The 21,338-nt window shown below is 42.1% G+C and overlaps 1 protein-coding gene across 1 annotated transcript in view; it reads left to right on the forward strand.

The window, feature by feature from the left end:
• The window catches only part of IGF1R (insulin like growth factor 1 receptor), a 271,414-nt gene that overhangs the window by 209,222 nt on the left and 40,854 nt on the right, over positions 1–21,338 (forward strand). Inside the window, exons 3-7 of the mRNA XM_005294854.4 lie at positions 4,752–5,064; positions 8,387–8,532; positions 10,153–10,297; positions 18,109–18,323; positions 20,442–20,568. Of these exons, the coding sequence (XP_005294911.2) occupies positions 4,752–5,064; positions 8,387–8,532; positions 10,153–10,297; positions 18,109–18,323; positions 20,442–20,568 (946 nt within the window). The remainder of the gene's footprint in view (positions 1–4,751; positions 5,065–8,386; positions 8,533–10,152; positions 10,298–18,108; positions 18,324–20,441; positions 20,569–21,338) is intronic.

The following is a 21,338-nucleotide window of genomic DNA, read 5'->3' on the forward strand; positions in this document are numbered from 1 at the left end:
AGACTATTTATTTTAACCAGCTGCCTGGTCTTTTTAAATATTGGCACAACATTAACCCTGTTCCCATCATCTTTAATTTCCCTGGTATTCCAATATTTATTATAAATTAATATCAGCTGGTCAGACTTCTTCTTAGCCAACTCTTTTAGTAATCTTGTGTCCAAGTGTCCGGGACTGCTGATTTAACAGTGTTTATTTTTAGCAGATGTTGTTTACATTCTCCTTAGTTACTAATGGACTGGAAAGTACTTCATCCTCATGTGATGCAAGTATTTCCTCCTCCTTTTTTCCAAATACAAAACACAAATATTTATGGAATATCTCTGCCTTTTATGTATCATTAACAACAATTATGCCGTCTCCAGCTACTAGTGGGACTGTATCATTGCTACAGTTTTTGTTCCTAATATACTTTACAAAAAAAAAACCTTCTCTTTTTTAATTGTCCTTCATCCTGCCACCCATGGATTTTTCCCTGATGTCTTTAGATTCTCTTGTCAATTAATATTGAATGCTATCCCTTTCCTTCTTTTCCCCCAGTCGTTGTAATTTTTTGTTACTAATTGCTGCATTCTTTTCACCACTGAATTAGGATGGGCTTTTAGCCAAAGGTGTCCTCTTGGTTATGGAATCGTAGCTTTCTGGCCATCTGACAGATTCATCATAAAAAACTTCCAATTTTAATTAACATTTTACTATGTTTTTCTTCCCAGTCATTTTAAGTTTGAAAATCTGGTTGCTTTTAAAAAAAAAAAATTTTTTTTTTAAATTAACACTGTCAGATTAAAAATAATATAACACAGATTTGTATACCTGTGTTACTATTTACATCTTTGTCATGTAAATTTGTGTGGTTTTGCATGCTTCAGGTATCTCCTTCATTGGTAAGGTTCAGAGGATCAGCTATGAGATGTGGGGGGAATGCTGTTCATATGCTAGTTTATTCATGAATGGCAGAAGAATTTAGGAAATGGAAAAAGGTCTTTCCCCTGGAGTGAAATAATTTAGACCTCTTTATACTATATTTATCTGCACTGTTTATGCAGCAGCCTTTGTTTTTTGTAAATGTCTGTCTAATTAAGAACAAAAATCATGTGGCACTGCTTGGATAAATCTAGTGATGAACTTTGGTCATGGAGGCGTTTTTTCTTAGCGGGATTGTGAACTGGAAATCTAGTTAACACACTAAATCTAAGTTTTGGCACCCACGTGGAACAGGAATCCATCTGCTGATGAGCCACATGGCCTGGGGTTTTTCAAGAACTACCTCAATAATCCTGAACATTCTTAATATTTATATACATTAAAACGAGGCACAGTTTACAGCAGTCTCTAACAAGGCTGTTGCATTTACCCCACTCCAGAAACGTCAGGCTTTTGTCCTTGTTCATAACTCTGAGGTTCTACTGTAACTTGAACACCAGAGTTATGAACTGACCAGTCAACCGCACACCTCGTTTGGAACTGGAAGTACGCATTCAGGCAGCAGCAGAGATGGGGGTGGGGGGAAGCAAATGCAGTACAGTGCTCTGTTAAATATAAACTATTTAAAAAAAAAGGAAAGCAGCATTTTTCTTCTGCTTAGTAAAGTTTCAACACTGCATTAAGTCACTGTTCAGTTGTAAACTTTTGAAAGAACCACCATCATGTTTTGTTCAGAGTTACCAACATTTCAGAGTTCTGAACAACCTCCATACCTGAGGGGTTTGTAACCCTGAGAAATACATATTTGGGTGTATTAAAATATTTTGCATCATTTATCAATAATGATCTCTTCATCGCTGTCCTTTCTTTTAAGAGGAATCTATCGTGGGATATACTTGGGTCTGGAGTCAGAAATATTACATATACAGAATCATAGTTCCCTCTCTCAATTCTGCCTAAATTACACTGTAATACATCTTAAGGAGTACCTTCCATTGAGACATTCATAGTCAGCTTTCTTATGCTAATTATAGTGATGTCCACAAGCTCCCCCGCAGCGGAGGCCCCATCAACAATTTCATTATAAATACCATTTTGCCGAGATGTTTGTACTGAAGTCTGTTTTTTTTAACTTTGAAAAGGGACTGTAAAAATGACACATCTCTCTGTATGTATTCAGTCCTACCTGTCTGTGTAGCAACTAAAATACATTCTTACTATGTTTGTTCCTGTTAGCACTGCAGAGCTGTTGTGCAAGTTAGAGCTTTGTCTGATGCTGCGCATCAACAGCAAGATTGTTTACTAAGGCTTGGTCTACACTAAACCCCCAAATCGAACTAAGGTACGCAACTTCAGCTACGTGAATAACGTAGCTGAAGTTCGAAGTACCTTAGTTCGAACTTACCTCGGTCCACACGCGGCAGGCAGGCTCCCCCGTCGACTCCGCGGTACTCCTCTCGCCGAGCTGGAGTACCGCAGTCGACGGTGAGCACTTCCGGGTTCGACTTATCGCGTCCAGACAAGACACGATAAGTCGAACCCAGAAGTTCGATTGCCAGCCGCCGAACTAGCGGCTGGGTATAGACATACCCTTAGTTCCCATTAGTTTCTCCTTTGGAAACCCATTGAAAGCAGAGGGCATAACTTGAAGACTGAGGTTGCACTGGTAATAAGTGAGGATAGAATTTTCCCTGAAGAATTGTTATTACTGCTGCTAATTCATGCAATAGAAAGAACCCAGCTTGGCCCTCAGATCCCAGGCTAAATGTTTACGTCTCGCAATTAGGGAAAAAAAAAATCTGTAAACTTGAGCATATTTAATGCAGAGACCATTGAGAGTATAAACATGGGATCCCACTTTTCAGAGTAGAACCGTACATTAAAGCGGACAGTACGTATTCCCTCATAGCCAAGGCTTGGCATATAGTGTCTAAATCCTGAAGAAATGTGTGAGGGGTTGTAAAACAAATTTTTTATTTTGTATTATTGTTTGTTATGGTTGTGCCCAGTGGCTCCAGTTGTGATTGGGCTCTATTGTGGTAGGTTCTGTACAAACATGTTGGAAAACATAGTGTCTTTTATCCCAGAGTACATACAATCAAAGAACGAGATTACCTCTTGGGTTCAGACATTTTTCAATATGGTAAAACATCTTTATTTGTAAACTGAAAATTTGCAGATAAAGTTTCACGCATCATGTTGTGTGCAAAGCTCTAGGAAAAAATAGTTTTGAACTATCCTGCGCTGGTTGAATGTAGTTTTCTCTTTCTAAATAAACTGTAGTTTAATTTACAGCATAGCAGAATGTGCAGCAGATTTGAGGAAAAAGGAGAAATAAACAGGATGGAGTAGAATCTGGTACATCATCTTGGGAATTTCTCCATATCTATTCTTGGGTGGATGCTGCATCCTTGTTCACTTACAATGTTATCTGTGTTTCTGGTTGTATGCTGTCTAGTCATGTAGTTTTGGTTAAAGTTTCTTATGTTGATTTGCTTGGGCTCTACTGTAGTCCTACTGAAACTTTTGTTTTATGCTGCTGTTACTGATACTGTTTTTTAGCTAAGTTAGAAAGTGGAAAACAGTTACCTAATGAAAACCAGATTTCCTATCTTGTGTTTATTTGCAGAGCCTCTGGCATATAGCTAGCATGGCTAAAAGGCCATAAAACATTGTAATCAAAATGTTGTTGTTACATAAATATAAATGCTGCTGCTTCTTTTGATGTAACAATAGTAAGACTGTCTCTTGAAGATCCTGCTTTCTGTTCATTTTTTCCAAACCCAGTGCCCACACCTACAGATTAATGAGTTTTTAAATAAATGTGCTTTTCACAAATGTATGTCCTCCTAGTCTGATATTTGTGGATAGGGTGGATATGTACTCTCTTCAGGGGGAAAATAAGAAGTCTGTGATTCCACCATATATGATGTGTAGCATCTGTACTTTATTAAATCCAATTCTGCATACATAAGCAACATGAGGATGCTACAGTGGGGTCAACCTAGCCATGTGTGCTGCAGTATAGCAATGTATTATTGTATGAATGTAATTAAGTTGTTTAAAGGGAGCTTTTTTGTTGCCAATAAAAGACGAATTTGAAATACAAATTGGAAACACAAAAAAAAAAACCCTCTCAAAGACAATAAGTCAGCACTCAAAAATGTAACCATAATACCAGGGCTATCAAATGGGTTCCAGTCCTCAGTTGTTTCTGTTATCCTTACGTTGACATTGCTTTCAACGGTTTTCCTCGTTACTTCACTGGTTCATATTTTAATGTAAATCTGGGAGAAAGATATCTCCGAGCAACTTGAAAACGCTGAGAAAATGAAATTTAGTTTGCCAGCCTCCCAAGTGTCAAAGTTTTCAAGGGTTGCTCTAGAGCAGTGTTTCTCAAACTTGGCACGCCGCTTGTGTAGGGAAAGCCCCGGCGGGCTGGACCGGTTTGTTTACCTGCCGCGTCAGCAGGTCCGGCAGATTGCGGCTCCCACTGGCCGCGGTTCGCTGCTCCAGGCCAATAGGAGCTGCAGGAAGCGGCACGGACCGAGGGACGTACTGGCCGCCGCTTCCCGCAGCTCCCATTGGCCTGGAGCAGCGAACCGCGGCATGTGGGAGCCGCAATCTGCCGGACCTGTGGACGCGGCAGGTAAACAAACCGACCTGGCCCGCCAGGGGCTTTCCCTACACAAGCAACGTCCCAAGTTTGGGAAACACGGCTCTAGACCCAAGGGGATATGCGCTCAGAGTGTTTACATTGCTGCATTTAATCTCACTATATTTTTAAAATGCCAGTTGTTCAATCTTCCCTTGCTCTGTCTTTGCAGTGTGCCCCAGTGCTTGTGGCAAACGGGCTTGCACAGACCAAAATGAATGTTGCCATCCCGAGTGCTTGGGGAGCTGCACTGCACCCGACAACAACACGGTTTGTGTGGCCTGCCGCAATTATTACTATGAAGGAATCTGCGTACCCACCTGCCCACCGAACACCTACAAGTTTGAAGGCTGGCGCTGCGTTACTAAAGACTTCTGTTCCAAAGTCCCTGCTACAGAGATAAGTGACTATGAGAAGTTTGTGATCCACAATGATGAGTGTATGGCAGAGTGCCCTTCTGGATTCATACGCAACGGGAGCCAAAGGTAAAGGAAATACACGAGCTTGCATTGTTATTCATACAGTTCCCTGTGTGATTTTTAGAAAGATAACCCCCCCCCAGTTCCTTGGCATTAACTGTCTAAGGGCCTGATCCCATGTGGTGCTGAGCATCTTGGTCTCCCGCTGACATCAGTGGAGATAGAGTATTGTCAACACCAAGAGGATGAGGCCTTTAAACTAGACAATAGCCCAGTGAAAATGGCAGTGGAATAAAGTGGGCGGGATGGAGATGGGAAAGAGATGCCAGTAATCAATGGAAAGGAGATTCTGCTCTTGGAGAGCATTGCCACACAGAGCAGATTGTAAAAGTAGTTTTGTTTCTCGTGTTAATTGGTTGTTTACTGACGTGTGCAGGTCTCTTATGTACACTCTGACTTTTCTGTGTGCAGGTCTCTTATGTACACTCACGTTCATTGCAGCCATTAGGTCTCTGCATTTTCTAGTTCACCGTGTTTTTCCTGGAAAATGCCAACTCTACCTTAGTTCAGAGAAATAATACCAGTAGCTGCCATGCTATTTTATGACTAGGGCCCTACAAAGTTCACAGTCCATTTTGGTCAATTTCATGGCCCCCAGAGTTTTAAAATCAGTCAGTTTCACGTTTTCAGAGGTTTATATTTGCAATTTCATGATGATGTAACCTTGGGGGTTCCAACCCAAAAGGGGATCATTGGGGTTGCAAAGCTGTTATTGGGGTTGCAGCATTGCCACCCTCACTTCTCTGCTGTCTCCAGAGCTGAGCTTCCTGCAGCTGGGGGAGATAGCCAAAGGCGGGTCTGATTTCCCCCGTCTCCCTTCCCAAAGCAGCTGTGCAGTGGAAGAGGAAGGTCCTGTCCCTCCCCAGCCCGCCGGGACTAGCAGCTAGGAGCCCCCGGCTGGGGCACTCCCAGCAGTATGGGGGAGATTAGACACATCCCCACCTCCGGGAACCTCTGATCTCCCCCCCAAGAGCAACCGTGCAGGGGAAGAGGAAATCCTGTCCCTCCCCAGCCCGGCTGGGACTAGCAGCTGGAGCTCAGTGCACAGGAGAGTCTCTACCCAGCCCTGCCCCTTCTCCTCCCCTTCCCTCCCCTCCAATAGCTAGATTTCATGGGGGAGGTCTGATTTCACGGTCCATGATGTGTTTTCCATGGCCGTGAATTTGGTATTTATGACTAACTGTCATAGGGAACTGTTTATTACAGGAATATTACTCTGATTTTTGTCAGTCATATTCCTGGAATTTAAAGATCGTGGAGTGATAGATCTGTTGTTGGCTTGCTCACTTTGCCAGCAGCCAAGGCAACAATCTTAGTTGCCCACCCATTAACCCAACGGCACTAAGAACTGTTATTTCCTAGCAATTGCTAATATAGAGGAATTCTCAGTAGTGTAGGACTGCATTGAAAAATGTCTCCGTATAAATGGTCTGTATCATAGTTTTTCCTTTATTTGTGCAGGTTAGTTTTGTTCAAGGGATGGAAATCTCCACCATTTGCTTTATTAACCTAGAGAGAACGAGGGAGTATCATCCAAACAAACATCTTCCTAGGAAAATTTCCAGTTCACATTTAGATGCAAACAGCGTTACTGTTTGCTAGCTTGAAGCCAGATGTTTACCTGAGAAACTGTTTCCCTGCTGTCTGGCCTGAGCGTCTAGTAGCGGCTGTTTAAAAACACTCTCATAAAACAGTATAGACACAGCTTATCTTATCATAGTTTTGTGTTCAGCCGCAAAGGTGGAAAGGCATAACTCAAGGCCAGTGAACGTTTTGTCCCCCGGTTTCCCAGAGCTGGTATTAACCAACAGTTGCAAATAAGGAGTTTCTAGCATTCTTTGTACCTTTAGTTGAATGCCTCTTGCATGCCTTCAGTTCTTAGGACATTATGCTGTAGCATTTGAAATAGGAGCTCATGACTAAGAAATGAAGGCTCCTTTCTTCCATTACATCAGTGCACGTTTCTCCAAGCTGAAGAAGAAAGTGGGTTCAGTTACCCTTTAGTTAACAAATAACAAATCCATGTTTACCAGTGTGCTGTCAATGGCCTTCCTTTTCAGAGCTGGGGTTTTCTTTCCCTTTGCTTGTCTCCCCTCCACCCACACACACAGAAGGTATAATGTGATTATAAGTTGAAAATCACTGGTACTAATGCAAGATTGAAAAATGGTGAAATAAAACAAGTGATGACGGGGTTATATTTTACCTGGAAGGAAGAACAATCCCATAGTATCACATTGGTGGCAGTCCATTTGTTACATATTGAGGTTAGTATATGGATAGTGTTTACGGTAGAGCTGTCCTTGTTTTGGTTCATGTTTGCTAGACCTGAATTTAAAACTTTGGTGAGAAGGGGTGGAGGAGAATTCATGTAAATGTTCACGTTCTGGCCCTCCCCCCAGTTTTAGTATGGAGCTATTTCAGCAGGTCTGGGCTGGTTTAGGAGGTCACTGTGGAATTGTCTCTCTCTCTCTCTCTCTCTCTCTCTCTCTCTCTCGCCAACATATGCATGCTGAGGCTTGAGTTTTTCAAAGGTGCCTAAGGGAGTCAGGTACTGGAGGCTTACCTTCATAGGCTCCAGCCTTATTTCGGTAGCAGAGATGTTCGCTAGAGGGCCACCAATGCCTGAGAGAGGGCAATGACTTTTTCTGTATTCTTGATCATTTGTCCTTCAGTTATGTTATATTAAGTGTAGGCAATGACTTGCACTTCGAATGCCCTTCATCCAGAGGGATACCACAGCATTTCATAACCTGATTTACAGACTGTGTGTGTTGGAGTCACGTTACTCACCACTCCATTGCAGTCACCAGGATGGTGAAATATGTCAGCAGTTTAACAGCTAGCCATGGGGCTTGTAGAATTAATACTACACAACAGTTTAGGATGGGAAGTGACTAGGAATAGCATAATCTATGCAACTGATCGAGTGGTGGGAGTGAGGTTTCTGTTTTCTGCTCAGTTGTACCTTACAGCAATTTTTCCAGTCCTTTGGTACTGCCTTTAAAATCCAAATTGTGACACGGTTTTATTAGGACAATAACCTCATTAGGAGATTTCTCTAATAACCATTTTCCCTTGGGCACGTATTTATGAGGGTCACATCTGCTCATAGAACCCATGCAGTCCTGTCTGGGTGCATGAGATATTTGCTTTTCTGCTAGGCCTCTTCTGAAAAATGGCCACTTTCCTCCCAGTTTGAGGGATTTGTATTTTGTTAGGTTGCAGATAGAGAAGTTCTTGCTTTCCAAACAATGCAGCAGCAGTCTGTTGTGGATTGAGAACCATGTGTTTTTGTTTATTTCTGGTCTCCCTTCCTTCCCAACAGCATGTTCTGCAGCCCCTGCGAAGGGCCTTGCCCAAAAATCTGTGAGGAAGAGAAAACAAAGACCATTGATTCCGTCACATCAGCACAAATGTTGCAGGGATGCACCGTCCTCAAGGGGAATCTGCTTATTAACATCCGCCGTGGGAGTAAGTAATGTTCCTCCTGTCTGAGCCTTTGATGAGGGTCCTTTAACTTTCTATTTTCTCTTTGAGTGTATCAATACAAAAAAAACCCAAACCTGTAAGTATCATCCTCAAGAGGACTTTTAATGGCGCTCCAGCTGCGTTAAGGGTTTCTGCTGGAATCCTCGACATGGCGGTGTTCTCTGGCATGACTGTAGACCAGGTATTTAGCCAGTGGCAAAGCTTTCCTCCCTGTGCATGAGATAGTGAATACCCCTGTTTAAATTCTAACACTGCTCTGCCCAACGCTCATTATTACTGTGTTGGTCATATCTGGTACGTGTCCTAACATAAATGAACTCTGGATACGATTTGTCAGAGTAGTGATTCATCAGCTGGGGAAATTCCAACAGACTCTGAGCTTTAAAAACCATTGTAAACTTGGTGGTTTGAAATATACCTCCCTATGCATGCATGCAAAGGAGTGTGTGGGGTGGAGTTCCTTGAATTTTTGTGCCTGTGCTAGATGGATTAAATTGCCTATGAATACCAGGTTTGCTCCTAATAACCAAGGGGGTTGGAAACAGTTGTATGTGAATTGTTTTAATTATGTGTTTCACATATTTAAGTAGAATCTTAACTTCTGCAGGGAGATGGTCTGAAGAACTTTTATTTAAGTTAACCCATTCAGCTCACCCACCCTCTGGAGTAATTGATTTTATTCCTGAGTACTATACAGTAACGTAAGTTGTCTAGTTTAATGCTTAGATATTATCTCAAAGAATTGAAGAGTATTCCGAATCTACACCCTCCCAACTTCTTTCAGGTGATAACTGGCCACGTGATATCCAGGCTGAACTGCTGTGCACACAGAACTTCATTTAGTTTGTGTTCTGCACCAGAAGCAAACACCCTGTTTCCAAGCTCCTTGCCCATTTTGGAGAATGCCCCTTACACAACTACATGTAACTATTATACAAGCTGTAGAAAATCTGACTGTGAGCCAGCTTCATTACATGAAGATGTTCTGGCTTTACCTTCATTGTTTCAGCATTCTAGGAGTAATGGCTGCTTAAATGATATAGTTATAGCTACACTATCGATTTTTTAAATGGCCAGTAAAAGTCCTGTGCTTTGGAGATTAGTATCCTTTCTGTTTGTTGAGAATAATAGCATAACTCTGTGGGGCTACTCTTAACCTCCCGTCTGATGCCAGGCTCTTCAGTGGATCATTTCAGCCTGATCTAATGAATGAACTTCACCTCTGTCACCGAGAGTAACAGCAGTTGCAGTTTCACAGATGCCTAAATTTACAACTGCACATGAGTCTTTTCAGTCTTGCCAAAAGGTTGGCTGTTGAAAGCTCAGAATTTGGTACTGGCACTAGTATGGAATATTCATGCAAAGGAAAGCAGATCAGTAAGAAAGTTATAAATGGAGTTCTGATAGTGCCTTGTTTTGTGCTCCACCTGTCTGCCTGCATAGGTAAATAATGATACGTGCTGGTCCACAACAAGATGAATCTGTATTTTGTTTGCAAAAGCAGTGAATGTAATAAATACTTATTCTGATATGCTAACCATGCATTGAATAAAATGCTGAGTTAAACTTGTATGAACTAGCATTTCCTTTTCTTTAATGTAGACAATATTGCTTCTGAGCTGGAGAATTTTATGGGTCTGATAGAAACAGTAACTGGGTATGTGAAGATCCGCCATTCCCATGCGCTAGTCTCCCTCTCTTTCTTGAAGAATCTGCGATATATTTTGGGAGAGGAACAGTTGGATGGGTAAGTGTTCAAATACAACGAACTAATATCTGTAGAGGCATCTTTGCTTCAACAGAGATCCATGGAAAATCAGTCTTACCGTGAATACTTTGTTACCATCTATATAGTCTACACCTCCACTAATATGCAGTATTTGTCTCCTACTGAACAACCATTGTACAATCATTCATTTGATCCTCTAGCATGCAAATAGTTGTATGAAGATTTTAAAGATGTATTTATGGTAGCCCTGCTAGCTGCTTTCTCTTGTAGAGAGATTTTTTTTTAGGGAGATGTACATTTGTAAGCATCATTTTCTGTTATATTAGACATGTTCTGTTTTTTGATGCTCTACTGCATTCAGAAATAAACACCACCAGAATTCATTGCTCTTTTGGCATTGCGATTTATCAGTGTTGTATCCTTAACAGAGGTCTATGGAATGTCAATTGGAAGAAAACAGGTCACTAACTGCAAGATAAGGGAGTGCGGCTGAAACTAGCTTGTGTAGCCGGAAACTGCACATAAGTGAGCCAGCCTCAAAATACTAACATGAAACTAATTCTCCTTATCTAAAGCCAGAGAAACAAAATATGAGCCGCTAAAGTAATCATGAGCCACTGAAATGTTTGCTGATAAACATTGTGGATTTGTCCTAATTGTGTAATATTCTGTGTAATATGCTTTTAATAGCGCGTCATACAATTGCTATCTAAAACACCACCTATCATCCTCACCCCTGAAGGTAGGTGCTGAAAGAGCAAAGGTAGGTTTAGCTCCTGCAAAACTTTAGTTGGAGATGCTTAGGTGGGGGGATGATCCATTGGGAAATTGCTGCGCTCCCTTTCTCTCCCCAAATTAAGTAACTTCCCAAGTCCAAAACGACACTCCGGAGAAGAAATGAGCCTTCGTCGCTAATGAGAGATCCAGTAAAATAAGAATTTTGGAAAATCATTTAGGAAAAGGTGGTGGGAAGGTCATGGGAAAGGTTGCATGTCTCTGATTTATCTGCCCTGACAGGATAAAGTTACAGCATAAGGGATTCTTCACAACCTCCCTCTCTTTCTCAGGCTACTCTTTGGTCAGTCTTAAATTCTTAAAATTCCACCATCTGACAGAGCAAGTTAAAGGGCAGCTCTTCATTCTGCACTTGAAAAGCACACTGTCTTTTTCAATAAGAACATTTGGCTCTTTGGAAAAACATGTTTCTAATTGCAAATCCAAGAGGCTTGTCACTTTGCCTAGAACAAGGCTCTTTCAGCTACTTATGATGTGGCATACTCAAGCAGATACTCCAATTATAAATTTGTTTTTGCCTTCTTTTAGTAAGTAAGTTCATAGTAATTATGTTTATGGAATCTCGTATGTTAGCAAGCATAACTGATAGGAAAGAAGCAGCCGTGCTATGATTCAGGTTTTAATTCTGTCTGCCTGATTCCACAATGGAAAAACAAACAGTGAAACTTAGAAAAGAGGAAAATAGGGGTGCATGTGGGAAGCAAAATTGATCCATGCTAAGGAATTATTGCAATTGCCTGCTGCTTGGGTCAGGAACGGTCTTCCTCTGTGTTTGGAAAGTACTGACACATTTGGGACACTGTTGCAATCTGAAAGATAATTTTTCAAAAACATTCAGCTTAAGGCAGACACCTCGCATGAAAATTCCAGCCCAAACAGCTAGTTGGGCAACGTCATAAGCAACTGAAAACAGGGTCTTAAACAGGCTGCCCTAACTATAGCAGTCGCTGCCAGCACTGCGTATAATACATACAAAAAATTATATTGAAAGAACATTAAGGCTGCAAAGTGAAGCCCTTTTATTTTTGTTTCCTCGCTTTCGTGGTTGCCTGTGCAACCTTAATTTGGCCCCTTTGCGCTGAGATAAGATGCATTATGATACTGTCTTTAATTAAATGACCACAGCCTCTTTTTTTTTCCTCACAGGACCCCTCCCTCATTCTGTGCATGGTGCTGAGGGAAAAAAAGGCAGCTTGTTGGGTATATTAGTTGGCGGTTCCTTCATGGAGCCGGGAGCCAAGGCATTTGCTTGGTGCAGTTCACAAACTCTCCCAACATCTGTCTTTTTTGCAGTGAGAGGGAGACCCTGGTACACTTCTAGGTAGAGTGCATCAGGCTACAACCCCTCTTCCAGCTCTTCCAGAACCTCTTACTGAGGTTCTGGCTGCACTTTTCCCTGCACTTCCTGGTATTGGCACACCTCTCCCATGGCCCCACAAAGTCACAGGACCTCCTCTTCAACCTCCTTCTGAAGATGGCCATCCATCACACCAGAAGGAGGAAGTTGGATTGGGGGGAGGAACCTCTGCAAAAGCAGGGACTTATTTCTATTCCTTGTTCAATCACACCTCCTAGCAGAGTTCCTCTAAGTCCACTGACTCTTCAGATGCCCTTGGGGACACTGAACAGAGACCCCCCCCCCCCCCCCCAACAGCATCCACTGCTCCTCATCTGCTCACCTGATTTTCACCTTCTGACTTCCACACCTGCCCCTGTTTTTTTTCATTTGTTGTCCCCCACAAATACTTGTGGCCTGGGTTCACTAGCCCCTCTCCCTTGGTGAAGGGGAAGGCCGTTAGCTATGGGTGGGCTTACGCCTGCTGTCTCCTGGCACTACAATAGTTATCTTCCAGCTTCTGCCACAAATGAAGAAAAAGTCCTACAAATGGTCCCATATACGGCACTGCCCTAATTCATTCCCTTAGCATTGTCGATCCTGTGCACTAATGAGACAGGTCCTGTGGACAAAATTGTATGTGATCATGTCATTAAAGACTGTGTCATACTACTTATGTCCAAGGGACTGAAATAAGGTTACACGGGCAACTGAAATTATTTTCTCACTTTTCAGAGCTTGGCTTTCCAACTTAAGTAAGATTCTTTGATCATCGTTTTTTGTACATCATTTCAAAGGTAAAAATAAATTCTATGGGAAGCTATAACAACTCCCCCATCGTGCCTCATTAGTAGAGTTTGAACCCTGAACCTTCAGCTTGAGCTACAGAACTAACTACATAAATTGGCATAGGTTATTTCAGTGGTAGGGAATGGGCTACCCAGGGCCCTGTGCTGAGTTCAGGGGGAACCTGGTCCCTGGGGTTTTTGCTGGGAGCCCAGCCTGGTGCACTTTCGTCCAATGTCGTTTCTTTCTTCTGTAGGGATGAGGGGGCGAGCAGTGCAATCTTCCTTTGTTGACTCTGGCCTTCCCCCCCCCCCTAAAGCTACAATCAAGGGTGCCAATTGCGATGGTGGCTTGTGTGTTGTAGACTCTTGTCAACCTAGAAATGGACACTAAGCAGTTCATTTTTCTTAGACAGCCAAACAGACATTAGGTAACTTTCAATCAGTGCCAGGTTATCTGAACTGGCTACGGTCATCTAGAGGTGAAAGTTGCATTTACCACTTAACATTATATTAAACTTCAAAATGAAACTGCCTGGCCCATTGCACTGCATCAAAATACATTCATGCCATAGAAGAAGAGGTGTTTCTACAAGATACTACTATTTACAAGTCATTGGTAAAGCTGTGACACAGAAAAAAATGATGGCTCCTATAGGGGTTGTTTCTCCTCTTTGTTTATGTTTAAAGGACGTTATGAAGAAACTGATGCTTTCTCAGTGACTTCTACCAATAAGTGACCTTTCAAAAGGGAGGTAGAGAACTTGTGCAATGGGGCATGACAGGTTGAATTTACATAGGGGCTCAAGTGCTCCTTTGATTCCCTTGCTAGTTAGGGGAGAGCAAAACACCCCAAAGACGGCCACTGGGTAAAGTGGTGTCATGGCACATTGCATCCAAACCCACACTTTAAATTAAACACAATAAAGCAATATCTCTCATTTCTTTCCTTATGTATTTCCCAACAGAGACTCAGTTGCTTCTAGCCCATCTACAGTGTACAGATTTACAGCCGTGCTGCATAATGAAGGGTCTGTTGGTGCTTTCATTATAAACTCCATTTTTCTGTTTGAACGTCCCATCAGGCAGATACTGTAGAAATAAAGGAGAATGTACCAGAATTGTTATAATATTGGTTATTCGCTGATTTCAGAAGTTTTATTATGCCGTGGCTTGTTGGGGGAAATATTCTAAAATAATGGGAGAGTTTGATTTAAATTTGAATGGCTTGTAAACCAGTTTAAAAATGTCTTATGTTCTGATGATGCCTTTTACACACTATTCCATAATTTATTTATTTGTTCGTGCCGCAATATTTCTATTGCGGTGGTACCTAAAACCCCTAGCCAGGGATCTGGGCCCCAGCGTGACAGGCACTGTATGGACACAGACACACACCCTCCGCGTTCGCGCACGTGTCACATTAAAAGACAGTCCTCGCCTCAAAATGCTCTACAGTGTTTTTTTTAAAAAGCAAACCAAAAATATTCTAAGGATTATTCTGCTCTCCTGCTAATGTTTATAAGCAACTTTTTCTGCAAGGGATAAAGTGATTGGCCCGCTCTGTGGGAGCAGCTGTGACATGACAAGATACAGTGTGAAGCTCCTCCCACCCCTCGTTCCCGTCTCTCCCTCATTGGCTGTGATTAGCGGGCTAAAGAGCTTTTTGCCCATCCTAGCCTGTTGCAGTACCTTCTTCTCTGGGCTTCTCTGCTGGTCAGATTCTGTAGCCTGGCCTTCCCTCTGCAGTCAACTCCCAGACTGCTGGGTTGTGCCTGCTGTTCACACTTGCTGCACTGGCCCTTTGTCTGCCAGTCCCTGTTCCTGTCCCGTGGAGGTCACTTCCCTTTCCTGGTCATTCTGAACTGCACATTGCCCTCTCTTAGCAATAGGCTGACCTGGGTTCTTGCCTCTCCCAGGATGAACTGTAGCTCTATCCTTTCCTTTCAGGTCATCCTAAAAAGGAAGGCGGGGGGATGTCCAGGAATGATCAGTAGAATTGCTGCCGCATTTTTGTTACAGGGACCATTATACATTTCAGTGCAGATGTATGTAGCACTGTGAGAGTCCCATTGTGGCTGCAGGAGCGATATAAATATGTAAAATGTGGTGTGTTTTAAAAACTCAACCAATAGTTGCCCAGTTATCAGTGTGTCCTATGATTTAAGGTTGCACATAAGCTGTGTGATGACACTACCATGTAGGTGCTGCAGAGGATATGAACATCTGTTCACGTTCTTTGTCCTGCCACAAAAACTGGGCCTTGAAGGTCCACAGGCTTCTGCTCATAGGTTTAGACTGCCCTCCTTCAGGCCCCAACCTCCTCTCTTTCGGTTAGTTTCTATCTCAATAGCTGATTGGCAGAAGTTTGTTTTCCTGTTGAGTCTTTTATTCTTGCCATGCTATCTTCCTTGGCATCCTGACATTTTCCCCCCCACAGCTGTACAGGCCAAAGTCTGATATAATTGTTACGTATAACTTGTATCTCCAGAACCCTGAGTGTGCTTTTTGCCCTCTGCAGCATCTTTTCTGTTTCTGCAATGGCTTACCCATCCTGTGATTGGACTTGTATACAGTATTCCAAATGTGGTTTCATCGGTGCCTCAGATGGTGATCAGAAAAGTTCTACTAATTTATATTTGCCGTGTGTATATATACACACCCGTAGAACTTGTTTGCCTTAAACTGCTACTCAGACTTGTGCAGATGGTTTTAACGTACTATCCACAGTTCGTCCCAACTCTTTTTTGACCTCTTTGCAGTAGTCTAAAGTACCAACAAGAATGCTTGACTTCGTCCGGTCACTTGATTGTCTTGAAAACTTAGTCATGTCTCTTTAAAATAAGAAATGCCACATTTAGCTCTGGTATTTCAAACACAAAGTGATAGGAGGCATTCAATTAAACCTCTTGTATTAAAACCTGTTGTAATAACCTTGAAGGTGTTTTATTGTACTAGCTGCATCTAATCTGAGTCCTACTTTAGGTCTGTCTTTAAAAAAAAAAAAAAACCTCATCTGCCGTCATTTATTCCCATGACTATTGATAATGCATGTTTCATCTCATTAAAGATGTTCAGGAAGTTGCAAGCATAGTTTTTGCTCATTGACTGCAAAGAGATAATAGTGTGTGACCCATCCACAGTGTCTCAGTACACATGGTGAGATCCAAGTGCAGTTTTGCATAATGCTTGTAAAAGATGTTCTCTTGGTGAAATATATTTAGTATGACTTTAACTCGCACGTATGCGCCATCTTCAACTGTATTGGTCAACAAAAAGCAGGTGTACTCACTGCTCAACCCAAAGCAGTGTCAGGTGTATTTTGTTTGGTTAGAAATAAAGTACGAGGTATTTGGGGACACTTGGCAGCAGGAGGAGCAGGCTGTTCTTGTTTTTGTATAGCACTGGAAGAGCACTCAGCACTTGGCGCTAAGAAGAAAACACAAAGGAGAGAACTGCAGTCCTGTCCCGAAGAGCTTGCAGCCCCAATAAACAAACGATTCCATTCTCTTGGCTGATTCACTGGGTATTCTGAGGTGTCATTGTTGTGTAACGTGGGAGGAAACAATACTGAAGGAAAACTATAAAGGATGATGTTGATTTGCTATCAAACCCATGGTTAGTCTGTTACTTATCCTGCAGAAACTCTTATTGGTGTTGCATAATGTGTTGAGAACAAAGAAATTTTGACTCCATTGATAGGGACACACCAGTGCAAAACAGGGCTTGCACAAATCACAAGGGTGGAGTGTCTTTATATTAGGGGTTTACATCAGTGTAGTTAACATGGCTGCAGATTTCCCTAATCTTACAATAATCATTTAGACATGCCCTTAATTCCCTCTCCAGTCCCTTCCTTTCCCAACCTCAAAATGAAAATGCTTCTGCGGAGTCTTTTCTGCCATGGATACTTGAAGTGCTCTGGTCTGTACCCATCTTGCCATTTCAGCCCAGTGTGGAATTTACACAAGTAACTTGCATCGGTATTCGTCAAAGTTAAGGTGTGCATGTAACTCCACTCGTGCACTGAGAGAGTAGACCCCCCCATCGTCTGTTAGAAAGTGGCTGCAGCAGTGGTCAGATTATGATGGTTCAGAGCTGTAAAGCAGTGCTGTGCTCACATAGTCACATAAGTGTGACTATTTATTACCAGACAGTAGTGTACAAGAGGCAGAATACTTGGTAGAGCATACATGATACCTTTTATTGGACCAACAGATAAATTACAACACACTGTCTTTCGAGCAAAGAAAACTCCTCATTCAGCTCATGTAACACAAGAAAGGATGCAGCATTCTCTACCTTTCCATCTTATCTTGATGACCTAAAGTACAGCACACGTTTTCTGCTATACAATATGCAAGGCTGTCAAATCTCATTAGCAGTTAACGTGGAAAATACATTATAGAGATCTCTTTCAAAGGAACATGTATTGAATGTGGTATGTCAAGGAGTGGGACAGGAATAAAATACTGTACAATTGTCAAAAGCAACAGAGGGTCCTGTGGCACCTTGTAGACTAACAGACATATTGGAGCATAAGCTTTTGTGGGTGAATACCCACTTCGTCAGACGCATGTGGTGTACAATTGTATTTTGTATATCATCTTCCGTACAAACTACATTGTCAAACCCACACTGGAGTAAGGGAAGCCTACAACCAGTGGCAATCTGGGAGTCCCACGTTGCAGCAGTTCCCCCTCTTAACTGTGGAAAAACTCAAGGGAAACTCACTTCCTAGGGGGAAGAAGCATTTGCTCTCCTCTTTGGAGGCAGAGAGACTGTAATCAGTTCATGTCAGTAGGAGGATATTTCATTTAAAAAAGAATTGCTCCTGTGTTCAGCTAGTTTGGACAGGAACTACCCATGAGCTGATGGTAAAACTAACTTTGCCTTTTAAAATCTCTTTGTAGGAATTATTCTTTCTATGTGCTGGACAACCAGAATCTGCAACAGCTGTGGGACTGGAACCACCACAACCTGACGATCAAAGAGGGGAAAATGTACTTTGCGTTTAATCCCAAACTGTGTGTGTCTGAGATTTACCGCATGGAGGACGTGTCGGGAACCAAGGGACGGCAGAGTAAAGGAGATATAAATCCAAGAAACAATGGGGAGAGAGCCTCTTGTAAGTCAAAGATCAGAAGGGGAATTAAATAGGAGTGAGGCCTTATACAAGCTTTAAAAATAAGGACAACCATCCCACAATCCTATTGAAGAATACAGAATGTAGAAGTTAGTGATTAAAAGACATATTGTCCATTGTAATTCAGCGGTTCCCAAACTGCAGTCCATGGTCTACTGGTGGTCTGCAGAGTTGGCTGGTCACATGTGGATGACTATTTCCAGCTGCTAAATTACATTGATGAAGAAAATGCATTGTTTTCCTAATACAATTTTGACAGCGATTGCTATAGCTACGGGAACACACTTTAAAATGTCCACATTACAAAAGAGTTTGAGAATTCCATCGCTTTGCCACACCACAATATTTCACAAAGTAATCTTTTTTCCTTATTTGTGATGTGATATAATCTGGTTTTTAAAATCTTCAATGATGGAGTTTCCACCACTTCCTTTGCAAGACAGATCCATGACATCATAAGTATTACGGGGGTAGGGGATTATCTGTTTAGTTTCCTGATATTGAGGAGACTGCAGAACTTTGTTTGTGCCTATTTATTGTAGTGCAAAACAGGTTGCTTTATTTTCATACTTCTGGCTGGCCTCTGCTGGTGCGGATTGCTGCTTGTCAGTTGTTAGAAATATTCTTTAGAATAAATCTGCTGTGATTTGTTTCCGTGTCAAACAGAGAATAACTTGCGAGAAATATTTCCAGTTAGTTCTACAATATTTCAGAGTTACAATGCCTTTGTGTTTTGGGGCTGTGCCAGAAGCATATTCACAAAGGGCGTGATCCAAAACCCGTATAAGTCAACGGAAGACTCCCATTTGCTTTGGATGGTCTTTGGATCAGGCCTTTTGATTTACAAACAAATTTAAAATCCCATCTGTCCTTTAAGGCTTGCAAAGAAAAGAGGGCTTACAGGCCTGGCTTTGCCCCATGACCCATACAGCTGATGACATGTTTTGTCTGTTAGGTTGTTTGTGGTGTTCTTGGAAATGAGTAAATTAAAGCATATCATGTTTATAAGTAAAACCCCCTTGTGCTGGACAGTGTTTACAAAACTAGGACACATACACTGCTGACTGTCTCTTTAGGCATGATGCATAAATGCAGATGGTGCAGATCCTTGTTGTGCAAGGAAGGAGTGTGCTTACATTCAATAGACTGAGTGCTCACAGTTCTGGAGGAGTTACAGATGCACAGCCAGTCCCTACTACCGGGAAGCCAGTGCCAGCCACTGCCTGTTCCTTAAAACTATTACAAAAAGCTTTCTGACTCTCAAAAGAGAAAAAAGGAGAGAATTAACAAAAGCTAAATTGCCTTTGAAAAGATAGCAGCACCATTAGTGCCAGCGTACATGAGGGTGAAAACCTCTTTATTTTTCAGAGAGTTCTACTAAGATGTTAAAACTCACTCACAGTTGACACTGAACACACAAGTTCTTGGTCCAAGAATTACGTTTTTAAACCAGTTTTGTTTCAGGACTGGATGGCTATTCATCTCTAAGTTGCTGGCTCAAATCCGGCCCAGCCCAGTGTAGTATAGCGACTGGAAGCTGCTGCCATCAAACGGCTGTGCTGTATATGAAATGAGTTTAATTGTTCTCAGTTCAGCGCCTAATGAATAGAAATGCAAAAAACATTATTGCAGTTGTCAGGGGCTGCATGGGTCATAGAAGCTGATCTTTCCTTTTACCCCAGAGTGCGCTCACTTAAACTGAGTGCTTACACTTATAAGCAGAATAGAAGACGGAAGCATGTAGTGCTAACTGTACTGGTCCTGTAGATAAACAGACTTCCGTTCCCAGAGAGAATCCTGAGCACCTTTTCCCAGCATTCTAACCACACACTTGAAAATGTTTAATTTTTAAGAAACAAATTTACGTGTCTCCATGTATCCGAACATTACTGAACCCTCACTAAGTGCTTTGGAATAAATAGAACATATGTAGCAACTAGTAGGTTCCTGCAGTACGGTGGTGATGAGAGCTATCGAGACCCCTAAACTAGATAATACTGAGGCACACAATTTTAAGAAACACAGCAAAACCCAAGAATAAAGTTGTGAATCGAACTCATTTTGCCATGGTTACTGACTTGTCATTTGTTTATGCTGTAGGCGAAAGCCACATTCTGAATTTTGTCTCCAACACCACCCTGAAGAACCGGATTAAGCTCACCTGGGAGCGGTATCGTCCTCCAGATTACAGAGATCTTATTAGCTTCACTGTTTACTACAAAGAGGCGTGAGTATACGTGTTCTGAGACTAATGATGTCATTCAGGAAATAACAGGCACAGTGGGTAGGGTTTCTCTCTTGACCGTTGTGTTTATTGGCTGAATAAAGGATAAAGTGAGTCAGCAAAGTCCCTTGGGCAATTCTTATTCTGTGCAGTGTACTCACTTCGTTCTCGAGTGCTCCTTTCTTACAAGGTTCTGTTTTGATACTATGTACTATACCAAAGTGCCTGCTAACATAGAGGTGTTTAGGACCTGTTTTCAGGACACTTTCACATTTAAAAAATCCCAAGTGATATAAAATGCTCGCCTATTTTCTAGGTGTTTTTCTGTGTTTATTGGAATCTCCAAATAATATATGTGCTTTTATGCCAATTAGTTCTTTCTTCTCCCAGCCATGACATTGGCTAGGCAGCAGCATGGATTGGAGAGACAGTTTGAAGTTCTGGTTTGGAGCCTCAGTATTGTAACTAATTGGGCTCTGGGTTATTTAGGTTCTCTAGGTTGGACAGGTTGCTGCAGCATTTGCTGATGGTGAAGTGCGGTAAGATGCAGGGGAAAACTGACTTTGTTGGGATCTGGTAGACCCTTTCTCACTTTCCCGCTCCTCCCCTCTCCTCCCCACCACACACACATGCACACATACCAAACCCCTTTGTATTGGAGATGGGCCTGAACTAGAGCTGAAATCCGAATGTCTCCGTCCCTCTGTGCCTCCAGTGTTTTGCAAAATGTTTCGATCCAAATGGTGACTTGGGCTCATTTCTTTTTCCTTCAT

The sequence above is a fragment of the Chrysemys picta genome, chromosome 10 (genome assembly GCF_011386835.1).
Source record: "Chrysemys picta bellii isolate R12L10 chromosome 10, ASM1138683v2, whole genome shotgun sequence".
In the NCBI taxonomy this organism is placed as follows: Eukaryota; Metazoa; Chordata; order Testudines; family Emydidae; genus Chrysemys; species Chrysemys picta.